The following is a 17,620-nucleotide window of genomic DNA, read 5'->3' as shown; positions in this document are numbered from 1 at the left end:
GGCGGGGCCTGGCCGGGGCGCCGTGGCGGGCGCGAGAGGCCTGAGCGGGCGCGCTCCCGCAACACGCACGCCGCGCGCGCCCGCCTGCCCCGCCCCCAGTTGCTATAAAGGGAAGGCGGGCTGCGCTCTCCGCAAGCTCTGGCCGGCGTTTTGGATCCACTTTCATCGGTGTTTACGGTTGCTTGTCAGACCCCAGCCGCCAAAATGGTGAAGCAGATCGAGAGCAAGGTACGCGCTTCCCGGGGAAGCCCAGGGCGCGACGCGCAGCCTCTGTAGCTGGGGAGGGCGAGGGCGGGAGGTGGGCAGGCGCCCCTCCGCAGCCCGGGGGAAGGGGACGCGACGCCTTGGCCTGGGACTGCAGGAAGCCCGGGCTTGGGCGCGCCTGAGGCGGCCGATAATGCCCCGGAGGAAAGGAGGAGAGGGGCGAGGGCGCCCTGGAGGGCGGGCTCTGGGTGCCCAGCGCTGCCCGTGTCCAGTGCGCCGAGCGTTCCCCCCCCCAAAGCGCCCCCGTGCACCCCAGTGCTTGGGAAACCCCTGTTGGCTGAGGGGATGGAGTCTGCTCTTGGCTCCCGTCCGTCTCTGGGTACGGGCCGGGCAAGGAGATGGAGGGCCCCTTGAAAGAGGCACGGGGTCGCGGGCCGCCGCTCCCTCCCCGGTGGGCGGCGTGATCACCCACGTTGGGCAGCGTGAGCTCCCTAGGGAGCGTATCCGGGCCGGAGACCCCGGCTGCCTCCATCAGTGCCGGGCCGCAGAAATGGCGCGTGCTGGCCTCCGCGCAAGGGGGCGGCTCCGGGCTGGAGACCCCCTCGCCTGTACGAGGCGGGCCCCGCGGCCCGAGGGGCCCAGGTGGCCGCAAGGAAGTGAGGCCGGGGCCGCGCCCTCGGGACTCCTCCTCTAGCGGCGCAGGGCGTGTTTCCGGCAGCGCTGGCTGTGGAATGACTCAGTCCCCAAGACTGAGCCCAGGGGCCTCCGCTGCCCTACCCGTCCGTGATTCACCCACGGTGGGTGGGTTTCGCTGCAGCCAGGAGTGCCCCCGAGGCGGCCCTGGGGTACCAGGTGGTGGTTCTGCCCTATTAGGAATGTCCAAGACCGTGTTCCATCTTCGAGAGTTATTGCAAGCCTCATACCCTCCTGCTCGGGAAACTCAGAGCCTGACTTCATGTTTGGTATACTGTAGCCATTCAGGAAATGTTTGTTAGTTAAATGTAGTCAGAAAAGGGAGTGGGAGAACATTGATGTTGCTGGAACAGTAGAAGACCCTCGAAAGCGTTTACCCTGCGGTACCTCCCATCCCAAGCCCTCGCCCGCCTTGAATGTCTGGACCTGAGAGATGCTGGGTCGCTTTGGAAATGGAAGTTTCTCTGTAATGGTGCCTTATCTTTTTGTTACGTTTAAAATCAGAAAGCATATATGATCATTGTAGTAGATTTAGCAAGAGAGCGATCTTCTATTTCCTAGAAGCAGCTGCAAAGTAGTTGGATTATTTTATGTATCCTGTTTTGTTCCTGAGCTTTTTTTTTCCTCCCCTCCAGTTTAGCCTGAACCCTTTTTGTGTAATTAGAAGCTTTGTAATCATTTCAGTATCTGAACACATTGCTGGACATTTAGGCAGCTTTCAGTGCCTCGGTGCGTATTTTTGTTCATAACCCTTTGTACAAAGTTCAAGCTGTTTCCTCAGGTTAGGGCCCAGTGTAGTGATTGGGTCAAGGGGTGAGAACCTTTTATTTAAGGCTTGTAAATCCCCAAGAAGCATATGAGAGTGCTCTTTCACTCCACCCCCATCAACACTTATATTTTCCCCCAACTTTGGCCAAATCATTATTAGTAAGAAAAATTGTCTTGTATCTCATTTGATTATTAGGGACTCTGAACTCCACCCCCCACACACACACATATGTTGATTGACTGACCAATTGCAGTTTGTTATCTGCTTGTCCTTAATCAATTTTTTCCTAATGGCATGTTTTATTGTGTGAGCTTTTATATTGAAATTAGCAACCCTGTCATTTGTTGGAGAGGTCATTAATATGGAATTCCCCCTACTTTTATTCAGTACCTACTGAGTGACAAGTATCAGTCTCCGTTGGGGGGGGGAGGGGTGTTGTCCAGGGTCTGACCACATCATCAGTATAACCTAATAGGTGAGAACCCATAAAAGGAGGGAGAAGACTTTGAGTGGTTTATAGTAGTTGTCTCAGAATCCATACACTACAAACAAAATCGATTGAATCCTGGAACACATCTTTCAGTTTTCCCCTCTTTTAGTTGTCATAGTTTTGGCACCCTCCTCCCCTCATCAATGAGAAGCTGTGCGAGGGTGACCAGAAATTGGTTACAGACTGGGGCGCAAAGACCCTGATCATCAGTTGGTCTTCAAAATTATGACCCAGGGACATTGATCAAAAGTTAAGCTCAGTTCAATGTTACTTGTAAATGTTGAATACACTTTAGATTTTCATCCTGCTGGACTAAAGTTGGTGCCATTGGCCGTCTAAGACAGCTCTTTCTGAGGTTTGATAGATCAGAGCCACTGGTATCTATTTTAGAACAAGTGGGATAATGGACTGTCAATGTGATGAGGAAGAAATCAACACACAGTTGTATGTTGTTTAAGAATGGTAGCTGCCTTTTATTGAAGGCCTGCCTTCTATACATGGGCACTCTTATGCTTGCTAATTACCTTTGGAATGGGTATGTTTAGGAAAAGAGACACTAGAGTCTGTTCTTATCTACCCCAAATACATTGTTTTGTTTTCAGAATATTTAGGTCCATAATGGGGACCTTTATTGTTCCTCATTGTTAGTTTCTGAGTGTTAGACAGTCGTTTTCAAAAGGTATCTCTTTTAGACAAACGTAAGTATCAGGAGAAGAGAATTTGTTGTGAAGTTTACACATACCTGGCTCTGTAACTCCTCAGTTAAGCCAAAAGTTATTGTTGCATGCTTCTTTTCTTTTCAGAATTTTAGGTAGTTTTGCTTGAATTTGATTCAGAATTGTTTGGGAAACCATTGAGAGTGTATATTTTGTTTTGCAAGTAATCTCACCAAGTATTTATGGAGGGCCAACCGTGTTCACAAAACAGTGCATTCATCGGACATTATCATTCCTTGATTTTTTTCTTGTCTAACCTGGTTCTTGAAGTAAAGAATGACTGGTTTGACTTTTTTTTAAGATTTTATTTGTCAGAGAGTGAACGAGAGCACAAGCAGGGGGAGCGGCAGGCTCCCCACTGAGCAGAGAGCCTGATGCGGGACTTGATCCCAGGGCCCTGAGATCATGACCTGAGCTGAAGGCAGATGCTTAACCGACTGAGCCACCCAGGCGCCCATAGTTTGACATTTTTAAAAAATCAGGTTAGAGAAGGCTCCAAATTAAATTCACCTGGAAAAACTGGTGGTTTGGAAAAATAATTTCTATAATTCTAACTTGTTCTCTCTCTCCCTCCCCCCTACCTAGCCCTCACACACAAATATCTCCCCACACCCCAAAGGTGGGATGGGAACTTGTATCTGAATAACTAAAAAGGTTACAGAAGTCAGGACATGGGAATGCCACTTGTGAATTGTTTCCCCAAAAAAACATGAAGTAGAAATTAGAAAAGTAACTGTACTGCAGAGAAATTCACTTCAGATTTTTTTTTTTTAATGGTGTTTACTTTACTGAATAGGATCTGATACGATTCTTAGCTTTCAAGGGAGGGGAATGTTGGTTTTTAATTAAACCAATGTGACCAGCATTTTCCCCTTGAGGGAAAACCCAGACTTCAGATACAGATACTTGTTTTGATTGGTCTTTGTTGCCCCAGTGTTGGTAAGCACTGACTGACTAAATTGTGGTTAAAAAGGAGTCCCTTTTAACTAGAAGGTTAGGTTCCTAAGGTTACAGTATCAAAACCATTGGTAAATTATTCAGGGAGATTGGTGGTAAGGGATTTCTTGATCAGGTCTCGCTGGTAGAATTTTATTTGACATAATTCTGATGCAAAATAGCACCTAAGGAAAATTCCCTGCATGAGGGACTAGAGCTATCATTTGGTCACCGGTAAGGGCAGAGTTCTGAGATAAAGGGCAGACATCAACAATACACAGTACGATCTCCTCTCCGGAAACCCATTAAGGAGAGTACAGGGAAATATGCTTAATGTCAACAGTGCCTCTCTGAGTGTGAGGGTCTGGGGGAATTTTATTTTCCTTGATATTTTTAAAGCTTTTGACATGTTCCATCGTAGACAATTTTAATCAAAAAAGTGTTAGCTTTTAAACTTGTTTTCATTGCAAAATTCTGTGCTTTTGTGACTTATTCGATCGAAGTGACCCTCTTCACCAATTGATAAGCATTTAGTGCTTGTTTACCATATACCTAAATTTGATGTGGAAACCTAATAGAAATGTCTTTCCATTTGCTCAGTTTGAATATAGATTGATGAAGACATGATTAATGATACACTATATCCATCATACTTGTTTCATCTTTAACACTACACACTAGGATTTTTTTTCAAGTTTATTTGGTTCATTTTAGTTTATTAAGTTTTTAAAAAGCAGTACGTCACATTCTCTCACATTTGATCAGGACTTTGGGAAATTTAACCCATGCTTTTCTTTTTTTCTTCTAGTATGCTTTTCAGGAAGCCTTGAACGGTGCAGGGGATAAACTTGTAGTAGTTGACTTCTCAGCCACGTGGTGCGGGCCTTGCAAAATGATCAAGCCTTTCTTTCATGTGAGTATGAAGCTAGCTAGTTCTGCTTTATAAGAGTTTCTATATTTCGGGTTGGTGGTGGCAAAGCTAGGAAGGGACAGAGTGTTTGTGTTGTTGTTGGATATTTGGTCTGAAAGTAATAGTGTCACAATTTAAGGGGCACCTGGCTGGCTCAGTCTGTAGAACATGGACTCTGGATCTCGGGGTCATGAGTTCGAGGCCAGCGTTGGGTGTAGAGATTACTTAAAATCTTTCAAAATAAAGTAATAGTGTAACAACTTAAATAATTTAGTTTTGACAAATGTGTAGCCCACTCAAGACAACTGTCAGAACTTAATTTGGTTGTCTTAAATGGTTTTTCTTTTTCTTCAGGTTGAAACCCAGGCCCTATTTGAAATTCAGGCCTCAGAAGTTGATGTGCCAAATTCTTTTAGGCTAGGAGGAATTTGATTCAGAGAGAGCGTATGGCCTTTGTGCTTACCTGGTCCTTTGGATCTTTAATGAGTAGTTTCTACTTTTATTATTTTCTATTTAAGAAGCTTGAGTATAGTGACTGCCGTTACCCCGTTCTGAATCTTTCTGGATTTTTCATTTTAAATTTTCCAGTCCCTCTCTGAGAAGTATTCCAACGTGGTGTTCCTTGAAGTAGACGTGGATGACTGTCAGGTATGTGCCTGGAAATTTGGACTACTACTGCCCTTTTCACATTGGCCTTTTTCTCTGAATTGCAAGTGCTTGTTTTCATACATGTCAAGTAATATGAGAACTACAGTCCTAGCCAAAAAAGGTAATTGTGCCAATTATGAGCTTATCCTAGCTATCAGGAACTATGTATATCACATCCTAAAATAAGCATAAAAACAGATGGTTGAGGCTCTGTACCTTACCAGTCACCTTTCTAAAAGCTTAGACATTCAGTGTAACACTGAGGTGCTCAGTAAATCGATATTGAATTTGATTATAACTAAATCCATAGACTTAAAAATTGGGAGACCACTTTTAAGATTCTTTGTGAACTAGTGACATGAGAAAGTATAATCACAAGCTCACTCATCTTGCTTGTTTTTAGTCAATTAGAAAACCCAATGTTGTAAAGAACACACACCAAGGTGCTTGATAGAGAGCAGAGAGAGTAATTTGGAGGGAAATTTGAGGGTTGATTTAATTTTACAAACACTTATTTCAGACTCTCTGTACCCAGTACTCTTCCACATGCTTTACAAGTATTGATTCATTTAATACTTGGTGCTGTCCATCCCCATTTTACAGATGAGAAAACAGAGGTTGTCCATGGAGTTACAGTTAGTAAGTGGCAGAGTCCGGATTTAAAATGAAGCCCTTGTTCTTCAGAGGAGGCTCTGGCCCAGGATGGGTACAGATCCCGTTCCTGGCCTAAGACTTGCTTCCCACACAGCCCACTGAACTAGGATAGCTTGTTCATGTTCAAGAACAGCACCTAGGAGTTCTTTACAGATATGTGGACATTTTTCCCCTAGCCGCAGGCAGGCAGGAGGGTTTAGGGTTTAAGGTGGCCAAAAGGGTACTCACCTGGGTTCCAGGCCTGACTCTGGGACTTCTGCTTTAGGCTAACCTCTCTTGTCCCTTGAGCTTTAGTTCTTTAAGACCAGGTCTTAACACCTGCCCCATTAGCCTCCCAGGGTGGTTTGTTCATTGAGCAAACATGGAGTGTTTAATAAAGGTACTGAAAGGTTTATAAAAACAGGTATATGGCAGTATTTCCTAACCTGTGAGGACCTACCATCACCATGTTGCTTTTTCTTAGCACATTTTCTGATTCCACACTCAGGCCTTTACTGGTGGGGTCTTCTCTACCTGGCACATGCTTTCCTTTCATACCTGAGAAACTCCTAGCTGTAAGCTTCACATCTTCTCCAGGAACCTTTCTCCACCCAGACTAGGTTAGCTTCCTTCCCTCCATGTCTCCATGTCGTCCTCTACCTCGCTTTTCCCCTTGCATTTATGGTAGTAGAATGGGGCAGATCCCCTGCCTAGACTTCCTGCTTTATTTGAGCCTTCATAAAGGAGTTGTCAGGTGACATGATCCCTAGAAAGTGCCTAGAGTAGTGCCTGGCACGTGTTCAGTGAATCTTAGCTAGTATTAGTCTTTTTGTCTGTCCTTTACCATTAGTCCCTATGAGTTTCTTGGGACCAGAGACTCTCTTATTTACCTGGCTGGCATGTAGTAGGTATAGAATGGATTTATTATATAAGGTAAAGTGATTGTTCTGAGGTGTTCCAGAGTTTTAAGAAAATGAGAGTAGATAGCAGGTGCTTGTGAACAAATTCTTGCTCCCAAATCTAAACCTAATTTACAGACTTATTTTTTCTATATGGTCACTTTAGCCAGGTGAAAATGGGACCTGGAAGGGACTAGAGAGATTGCTGACTGGTACTGTGACCCTATTAGATAGTAAGTGACTCTCATAAGTTTTTATTGGAAAGTAATAACATGTGCTAGATGCTATGCTAGGTCCTTTAGTCCTCAGGCAGCTATGATAACCGTTTTTATTAGTACTTCCCTGGAACAGATAATGGGACTGTAGTACAAGAGGAGGGGTAGGTCAAAGCAGGTCGACCCCTTGCCAGACAGGTGTTCTCACTGCCTGAATATGAAACCTTGGGGGGAAAGATACGCAGAGCAGGCAAGGACTTTGGTGTGACAGAACTCTTCCTTCATGTCTGATTAGCAGATACGCCCTCAAAACTTTCTAGACCTTGGAGTGACCCTCTCACAAGTTGGGGACCTTTCACTTTGCCTCTGTATTCTAAAGATTGAGCAACGCACGGTGTTTGAATACCTTTAACGATACTATTACAACACCATCTAAATAGCCTCATCGACCTGTTAAGGAGATAAAAACTGAACTAATTCCAGAATCCTTTGGTCCCATACATGTAACAGTGTCTGTCAGCGCCTACTCACCTGGCCATTCTGAATTACCCTCCTTGCAAATTCTATGGAAAAGCAGTTCATTAAACAATCAGGCAGTTGTTTTTTCCTCATGGAGTTTGCAGCTCTAGGTAAAACCATCCCCTCATTCGACTCTAAAATAGAGATAAGGGATAAAAATTACGTCAATCACATTTCTCAGTATTAAATCATATCATTAATGGATGAAATTTTTAATGACTAGTTTTTAAATTTTTGTGCAGATAATTCCCTGCTGATGAATTTCAGACTTAGGGTACTTTGTAGTGTCTTCAGCATAAGCACCATATTTTAATAGAAGGCTCTGTAAGCACTTGGGCAGGAAGGAGTTACCTTTCAGGTGTAATAGAATGAACTGGAAATTTTCCCAGGGCCTGTAAAAATTAGGCATGGACATATAATGTGATACACAAAGAAAATTTTGTATTTATAGAAAAGTTAGGAGTCCCAGTCCTTTGGAAAATGATAGACTTGACTCTAGGCCAGACTCTGTGTAGGGTAAGATACTTACTTTGTAAATTAAAACAAGAAACAAAGTAATTTAGACCGGACAATTGTGCAACCTTTTAGAACAAGGTGTGTTTCTGTTTTGATTAGATGAGTTAATAGGAGTGACAAAAGCAAGTTTAAAGTTACTTTGGCTGTAGGGAGTTTTAAGCTAGAAACCAATGAAACTAAATTTAGTAAGGTAAAAAGTAGTCTTATTACACTTACTAATAAAAACAAAAAATCAGATTGGGCAAAACTATAGGGATGAAGAACAGATGGGGGTAGAGGGCTGGGGGAGGATTGGAGTATGAAGGAGCTGCTGAGGAAATTTTAGGGGAGGGAGGGAACGGTTCTGTATCTTGATTTCATTTGTCAGAACTCACAGAACTTAAATATTCCCTAAAAAGTGAATTTCACTGTTTTTAAAATTCCAGATTGTTTATAAAAACAGGTTGGAGGTATTAGTTTTATTTTTAAGTGAGGAAAGTGATAAATTTCAATTGTAACTAAGTTTTTATGTACAAATATCTTAGAGTCACTATTGGAATAGGCAAATTAGTCCATAAAAGATCTTAGTAGACAGGTGTACTGTGTTCCTGGGTAGTGACTCATTATTATTAAAATGTCAGTACTCCCAGGTTTGTCTGATGCAGTCTCGATCGAACATTTTGGGGCCATTGATTGACATTCTGAAATAATACAGTCAGGAAAGTCCTGGAAAGTATTTATAAAAACAAACACTAACTGGGAGAGAAGTCGTGGGGGGATGAGAAAGGTCAAGCCCCATAAAAATACAGTGTATTAGCTGCACTTATGAACACAGTGTGGTCTTGTAACCAGAGTAGGGAGGTATACCCATGGAATAGAATAGAAAGTAAAAAAAAAAAAAAGCATCTATTAAGCATGTATTAATCATTAACTGTTAGGGGTTAAGATGCTGCAGCTCTGCCTCATTTCCTTAAATGTCTTCTAGGTTTTACTTGGGAATAAACAAAAATCCTAGAAAATACTGAACATACTTAGAGAAATGATGGACATTGTTAAGCACATTAACCATTCTGGTTCTTGTAGTCTCAAGAACTTAACTGTTTTCCTCTCTTGCCACTGAGGAAATGGGCCTGGAAAAATTCTGTCACAGAACTGAAGTCTGTTTGATGCCTAAGCTAAAGCCCGTGCTTTTAATGAATGGGGTAGAGAAGGGCTGATGGCAAAAATCATGATAAATATTGATCAGTCAATACACATTCAAATTGGGAGTTCATTTTAATATGTATCTAGAGCCCTTAAAAGGAGCATGATTCTTTTTCTTAGCAGTTCTGCTTCTGGGGGTGGTGACCGAACCGGATGCAATTTATATAGGAAGATGCAAGTGTTTACTTGAAGCAAAAATCAAAGCCTTTTACATATTGACCAGTGGATTAGTTCCATTGATGCCATGTCCATAGAACCATAAAAGAGAACTGTGTACTTTTTCATGGGGAAAAGGCCATTGTATGTGCATTATACCGAGTATATAGGTATAAGGTCCCTAATATGTGTACCATGCACACAGCATAGGTTTTATAAAGAAAAGTGTTTAGATACAATAGTAAGATGTTTATAGCAGCTAGTCGAGAATAGGAATGGTTTCCCTCTCCCAGTTTTTCTGCAAATTGAATGTGGGTTATACTTAAGTGAATAAAAATGATCTTAAGATCAGCAATTTCACTTTATTCATAAGGATGTACATAAATTGCAGATAACAAAGCCTCACTTTGGGGGATTAAATTATGGTTTGGAATCCTAGGTCACTAAAAGAAAACAGCAAACCATTTTCATACCCAGTGAAAGAAAACTCAATTCTTTAAAAATTTTCCATGTAAAGATTTGACCGCAATTTTTAAAAGTATTTTAAAAATCTTGTTCATCCTCTTCTCTCTCAAAGCATTGACACCACTTCTGAGCATTCATCTTTTTTCCAGTTTTAGGATTTTATTGTAAATTAAGCAGTTGTACCAGTGTAGGAATGCTGAACTTCTGGGTAGGTGAGGGGTAAGGCATCCGGAATCTGAGAATTGACTGAGAGGAGACCCTGTATTTTCTGTTGAAAAGCTTTCTCATTCGGAAAGTTGTGCTGACTTTCCAGGTTCCTTTTACCTGCCTTTGTGTGTGATACAGCTCAGTCAGGCCCCCTGGGAGTTTCCGATTAGCAGTGGGGAAGAGGATAGCTCATCGTTTTCAGGTGGCTGCCCTTCTACCATAAATATAAAACAAAATGAACACCCTTCTCCTTTGAAGCTGCTGCCAACTGCCTGCATGAAAGGTAGCGTCCAACCAGTGGCTTCCATGTGCATGAGAGAGGGAAGGGGCTGAGGCAAACAGCTGCTCTCCCCGGTGCTGTGAGGGGTGAGCCTGGTGTTCCCAAATACTCAAGTTCAAGAGGTATCTGCTATTGGTCAGCCAATGCAGAGATTTGCTCTAAGCTCTTGCACGAGCCAAGCAACGTATCTGGACCAGATTCAGCCCCCTAGACTACCAATGTTCAATGTTTTACCTCAGCCAGTCCCCCTCTCCCTTTCTAACTTGTCATCTTCTGATTTCCTGAATCCTTATCCACAGTTCTTCCAGAACCTGGACACATGCAGTTCATAGTCTTCCTGTCCCCTCTTCACCCCATTTTCAATCTTGGATGCTCTCGCCACAAGGGAATTACCAGAATTGTAGAACCTTCATTTTCGTGGTCTTATCACATGTTCTTGGTAACTTCCCTGGGCATTCCGAACCTATTAGCCATTTTTATCCCAGTCATGACTGTCCTTGTGCCTCTTTGTCAGCCAGCATTTAGAGGAAAAGTCAAGGTTATCTGGAGGGAACTCCCAACAGTAGTGACCACTACCCTTCCTTCCCAAGCTACCAGCAAAGCAAATTTATAAAGCTATAAAACCACACTTTTTTTCCCCAGAGGAGGAGGTGAACTTAGGCTGGCACACTGCCATTGCTAGGGGCTCAGACGGCTCCATTTTTTTAATCCTGTTCCCTCCCGAATACTAAACTAGAAGTCACCACGACACCTTTCCTCTGTAAGCTCTTTGTGTTCTGTGATCTGGTTCTCAGAACTCAGCCTCTTTGGGTGCTGTCCTTCGCTGCCATGTGGTTCTACCTTTCTTTCCCAAGCCTCTTGAGGACCATTCGGACATTTTCAGTCCCTAATGGATCTCTCCATCTGAAACTCTTGTCCAAAACCATTTTCCGAGGTATTTCCCCCCAACCCTTGTGTGAACAAGGTATTGAGAAGGGGGTGGGTGTTAGAAGCTCTCATTTAGTGTTCCGGTAACAGAATTAGGGAATGCTTGGTACTTGAGGCACCTTTGTTTCGGATATGCAGCCAGATTTAAGAACCTGCAAGTAAATGTTTAAAGCAGAAAGAAGTGGTGTGGAGCTTTGCCTTTAGGTTACTAGGCCTTTGTTCTTGAACAGTTCTTTGGTGAGTGAATTGTTGGTTCTCTTGCTAACGCTGTTTTAGTCTTTATGACCATCAGCTGTGGACTCCACTGCCATAATAAGACTGGAAAAACTAGGAACAGTACTAATTCTGAGGAGTAGTTAAGATTATAATCCCGAGTATAGTTACAGAAGGATTTGTTATTGCTTCTTTACACTTGAAATAGCCAAGATGTAATTGGATTAAACAACTCACTGGGTCATTGTATTTATCTGATGCATTCTGCTTGTTGGTGGCCCCCCAAGAGGGGAGTGCATGTTAATTTTCATTGAGAATATAACCAAATTGGCTTTTGTGCTGCCATTTCATTCATTCTATCAATTTTCATATGCTTAAAAAATATCCTAATGCTGACTTGTGAGGTATATAACGGGGCGAAAAAGTCTGGTTAGAGATTACTTCTGTCAAAGCTCAACCCTCAGTCTTGTTCTTATCCTTTGCCTTCACCCCACAGGATGTTGCTTCAGAGTGTGAAGTCAAATGCATGCCAACCTTCCAGTTTTTTAAAAAGGGTCAGAAGGTAGGTACATCTGACCTTATATCCAGCTGGCCAATAGGAAAACATGGTGTAAATTAAGACACTGAAGGGACTTATCCCTTCACATGGAAAAGCCTGTCCCCATATTCTACTTTTAATAATATTTAAATAGGTCATTCTTAAGTACATGTTGTGACATCTAATTGAAAATTGATCTTTGTTAGAACTGGTCACTAATCCCATGATTGGTGCTTCATATTTGTTAAGTACATTTTTATGTCTTAAACACAAACTAAGGGGGGCAAAAAAAACCCCCTTGTTTTTAACCTAAAATGTATTTCTCTGGCTTACAACCAGCTCTTTCAAGTAAGATGATACTTCTTCTCCCATTCTGTGATACCTCAGTCACAAAATACAGCTACAGTGCTACATCCCTAACCACAATTCAATATTCTCTTAACAGGTGGGTGAATTTTCTGGAGCTAATAAGGAAAAGCTTGAAGCCACCATAAATGAATTAATCTAATTATGTTTTCTGAAAACATAACCAGCCCTTGGCTGTTGAAAACTTGTAATTTTTTTTATTTACAAAAAGGAAAGATCAAGTATGAAGACTCTATACCCAACTTCCATCTGATTATAAGTGACAATAAAATATTAATTCTACCCTTTTTAAAACTGTCTGGTGTCTTTGAATAGCTTTCAGAATAAATGAAATGTGGCCATTAGATGACATTTAATGTCCTAATTTCATATATTCTTGGTAACTTTTTAGTGACTTTGTAGGCCACTGATTAAGATTAAAAATCTTGTTGGGGGCAATGCAGATAATGGGGTGGTATAATTGTTTGACTCCTGTGAACAGAGAAAATCATGTTCTCTGTTCTAGCAGGTATATATCTCCCATTGTCTGAATGATCCTCAGGACCAAAATTGAGCTCTACCCATGAAGGAATTGTCTCTGGTTTGAGATTCCATTCTCAAAGGCCACAGTGAGCTGCTGTTTTGCTAGTGGTAACTGAGTCCTGTTCTATCCATTATAGCACTTCTTCATGGTTGGTTCACAAAGGAGTTCTGCAAACATTGCCATGGGAATTTTGATTCTCTCAAAGTATCTAAAACTGGTTTTATAGGCCAGATCGACATACTAACCTAAGTGGTAAAGGGTGTGGCATTTACTGGTCATTTCATTAAAGAACATTAAGGGTTTCATAGATCAGTGTTACAGAATAGAGAGCCTAGAAATAAACCCACACGTGTGCTCAGTCTGTGACAAGAGTGTACAATGGAGAAGAGTCTCCAATAAATGGTATTGGGAAAATCGGACAGCTACATGCAAGAAATGAAACTGGACCACTTTCTTACACCATATACAAAAAAACCCTAAATTTGAGAGACCTGAAAGTATAAAACTCCTAGTACTCAGACATCAGCCCCAGCAATGTTTTTCTAGATGTGTCTCAGGCAAAGGAAAAGAAAAGCAAAAGTATTGGGACTACAACCAAACTAAAAAGCTTTTGCACAGAGAAGGAAACCAGTAGAAGGCAACCTACTGCATGGGAGGAGGTAATGCAAATGATAGGTCTAATAAGGGGTTGATAATCCAAAATATAAAGAATTTACACAACACCCAAATAATCTGATTTTAAAAATGGACAGAATCTGAATAGACATTTTTCCAAAGAGGACATACAGATCAGCCAACAGACACATGAAAAGATGCTCCAACATCACTCATCATCAGGAAAATGCAAATCAAAACCACAATGAGATATCACCTCACACCTGTCAGAAGGGCTAGAATCAAAAAGTAACAAGTCTTGACAAGGATGTGGAGAAAAAGGAACCCTTGTGCACTGTTGGTGGGAATGTAAATTGGTGCAGCCACTGTGGAAAACTGTGGAGTTTCCTCAAAAAAATTAAAAAGCACATAATACAGGATTTCCACTACTAGGTATTTACCCATCAAAAAACAAAACACTGATTTAAAAAGAGACACGCACCTATATGTTTATTGCAGCATTATTTACAATAGCCAAGATAGGGAAGCACCCAAGTGTTCAGATAGATGACTGGATAGAGATATGGTATGTGTATATATGCACAATGGAGTATTAGTCATAAAAAAATGAGGTCTTGCCATTTGCAACACGTGTAGACTAGAGAGTATTATGTAAAATAAGAAAATACCATAGGATTTCACTTATATGTGGAATCTAAACAAGAATGAACAAACAGAATCAGACCTATAAATACAGAGAACTGACAGTTGCCAGGGCGGAGGGGGTGGGGTGGTAGATGGGCAAAATGGGTGAAAGGGAGTAAGATCCAAGTCTGGAATGAATAAGTCACAAGGATAAAAGGGACAGCACAGGGAATATAATCAGTGATATTGTAATAGTGTTATGACAGATGGTAACTACACTTGTGAGCATAGAATATATAGATTTATCACTGTTGTACATTTGAAATTAATGTAACGTGTGTCAACTATTTTTAAAAAGAATTTTTTTCTGCCTTCGGCTCAGGTCATGATCCCGGAGTCCCGGGATCGAGTCCCACATCGGGCTCCCTGCTCAGCAGGGAGTCTGCTTCTCCCTCTGACCCTCCCCCCTCTCATGCTCTCTGTATCTCATTCTCTCTCTCAAATAAATAAATTAATTAATTAAAAAAAAAAAAAAATTTTTTTCCAATGGAAAAAAAAAACCCAGAGTATAAAAAAAAAAAAGTGTTTTTGTGTTCTAGACACAGCAAAGGGCTAGAGACGTAATACAGTTTTTAAATTTGTATAATGAAAATCATAATTAATCATATGCAGTGCACCATCCTTATGTTAATTTCTACAACAATCCTAGAAGATAGGTACTGTGATCCCCATTTCCCCAGTGAAGAAACAGGCAAAGAGGTTAGTTCTCTGGTGTCACCCCAGTCAGTAGAAGATCGGCGATTTGAACCAAGGGAATCTGGAGCCCATACACCTACTCTCAACCACTATACTGCCTCCCAGTTAAAAATCTGAACAACTAGTAAAACAATGAGCCCTTACCTAGTTTTCTTTCCTCATCTAAAATTGGGATGCTGAACTTAGAAGCTCTCTCAAAATAAGTGAATATCTTCTGTGCTAGATAGGACTACAGCTGTGAATAAGACACCCTTCCCATAGAGCTTATAACTCTAGAAAGGAAGGCAAACTAGTGAATAGTAGCCTAGTATATCCTAGGAGGCCAAAACAAATGGGCACAGTAATTGAGAATAGGGGGACTTGCTTTGGATGGAGTGGTTGAGGGGACTAAGCTGTGAGACCTGATGAGTGAAAAGGACTCCAACATGCAAAGAGCCAGGGAACCCACGACAGTAGAGAGAACGGCACAAAGGCCCAGAGTCAAGAAAAAGCTTGGTGTAGCAGAACCATCAAAAGCATGAAATAAAGCTGGATAGAGTGGCAGGGCCCAGTAATCTGAGGCCTTCCTTATAGGTGCAAAGGGAAGCCATTGTAGGGCAAGCCAGAGATAATGTGCTCTGATAGAGTCTATTTTGGCAGCTGTATACAAAAGTGGGTTAGAGAAGGAGACTTAAGAAATGGAAAACTAGGGCGCCTGGGTGGCTCAGTTGGTTAAGCGACTGCCTTCGGCTCAGGTCATGATCCTGGAGTCCCGGGATCGAGTCCCACATCGGGCTCCCTGCTCGGCAGGGAGTCTGCTTCTCCCTCTGACCCTCCCCCCTCTCATGTGCTCTCTCTCATTCTCTCTCTCTCAAATAAATAAATAAAATCTTTAAAAAAAAAAAAAAAAAAAAGAAATGGAAAACTAGTTAGTTTTTGCAGTTACAGTAGGCCAGATAGTGATTAGGGGAAGGTGGGCAGGTGTAAGAATGGGACAATGTGTACGAGCTCAATCACATTTAGGAGAGAGAATCCAAGGACTTGTGGGAGTAGGATTTTAGAGTAAATCCCCAGATTTTTGGCTTAATCAACTGAGTGTCTGGGGTACCATGTAATGAGTGAGAGAAGGATTGGCAGAAGTAGGTCAGATTCCCTGTAGACATGTTGAGAGATGCTTCACTGGTGTGCATTCAAATGACGATGTCCTACAGGCTGTTGGATACTAGTATAGAACTCAAAGGACAGGTCTGGACTGGCATAGGAATTTGGAAGACATGGCCATGCCTCAATGACCCATGTGTCTAGATGGCTCTTAAAAACGGGAATCTAGATCACCCAGGAAGATAATCCGGAAGGAAGAGGGCTCGGGACAGCCTGAAAAACTCCCAATATTTAGAGACCAAGTAGAGCAGGAACCAACAAGACACACTAAATGGTTTTTCTCCTTCTTGCTGGCCACTGTAAGAGGGTTTTATCCCAAAAGCAAAGAGGAGAATATTAAAAAAAAAAAAAAGGCATATCAACTCTCAAGTGCTAAAAAGATGCTGACAAGCTAAGAAATAGCAGAGGAAAACAAAATGGCGGTGGTGACTGTGACAAAATAAATCCTATAGAAAGATAGGGATGGAAGCTGGATTGCTGAGAAATGAAGAGTTATCAGAAATAACCCAGAAATCACACCGTTCAGTGTAAAGAATGTCCAAGGATGATTGTTACAGGATTGTTTATAGCAGCAGCTCAAAATTTGATCTCTGTCAATAGTGGAATGGTTAAATTCAATATGAGAAATCCTTTCAAAGTAACATAAAATAAGGAGCTCTTGATACTGAAATAGGAAAATACCAAAGTCACAGAAAAAAAAGTTGTAGAACAATATTAATACAGAACAGTAGAATTCCATCTATATAAAACATGAGACATGCTAGCTATCTCTACAGGTAAACCTGCATGTAAATTGACAAGAATAGATCTCGGAGGAGATTTTTTTTTTTTTTTTTAAGATTTTATTTATTTGACACAGAGGGTCTTTAAAAAAAATTAAGTGAATAGAATATAAGGAAAGGGAAGCAGAATTTGTAGAACTCATGAGAAATTTTGTCCTAAAGTAGAGCTGAGAGGTGGGATTAATAAAGCCTTCATGTTTAAGATAGCAGGTTTACTAGCATGCAAATGGAAATGTACAGAGGTAGAGATTGATTTTGTAGGAGAAAGGGATACCTGAAAAAAGGAATTCCTTATGTAGTCAAAAGAGAATGGGATTTGGAGTACAATGGAAAAGACCAGTCTTGGATAGGAGGAAAGTCATTTCCTCCACCATAACCAGGGGAATAAAGATGGGTACATGGGCACCTAAATATGTAAAACAAGTTTTAACAGACCTAAAGAGAGGAATAGAGAGCAATAAGATAGTAGGGGACTTCAATAAGCCACTTATATCAGTGGATAAATCATCCAAACTAAAAAAATAAATAAGGAAACATTGGCCTCAAACAACACATTAGACCAGATGGCTATAATAGATTATATAGCACATTTCACCCAAAAGCAACAAAATAAACATTCTTCTTAAGTGCACATGGAACATTCTCCAGGATAGATCATGTTAGGCCACAAATCAAGTCTTAAATTTGAGAAGATTGAA

At 41.5% G+C, this 17,620-nt stretch overlaps 1 protein-coding gene across 1 annotated transcript; it reads left to right on the top strand.

The window, feature by feature from the left end:
• Positions 1-32: 32 nt before the first annotated feature.
• On the top strand, positions 33-12,776 carry TXN (thioredoxin). The gene is made up of 5 exons (XM_036090883.2): positions 33-228; positions 4,617-4,721; positions 5,307-5,366; positions 12,075-12,140; positions 12,562-12,776. Exons 1-5 carry the CDS (start codon positions 205-207, stop codon positions 12,622-12,624), a joined length of 318 nt encoding a protein of 105 aa, XP_035946776.1. The 5' UTR covers positions 33-204; the 3' UTR covers positions 12,625-12,776.
• The last annotated feature ends 4,844 nt before the right edge of the window (positions 12,777-17,620 follow it).

Source organism: Halichoerus grypus, chromosome 14 (genome assembly GCF_964656455.1).
Source record: "Halichoerus grypus chromosome 14, mHalGry1.hap1.1, whole genome shotgun sequence".
Classification (NCBI taxonomy): Eukaryota; Metazoa; Chordata; class Mammalia; order Carnivora; family Phocidae; genus Halichoerus; species Halichoerus grypus.
Note: the sequence above shows the minus strand (reverse complement) of the source record. Positions and strands in the feature narration are given on the sequence as shown.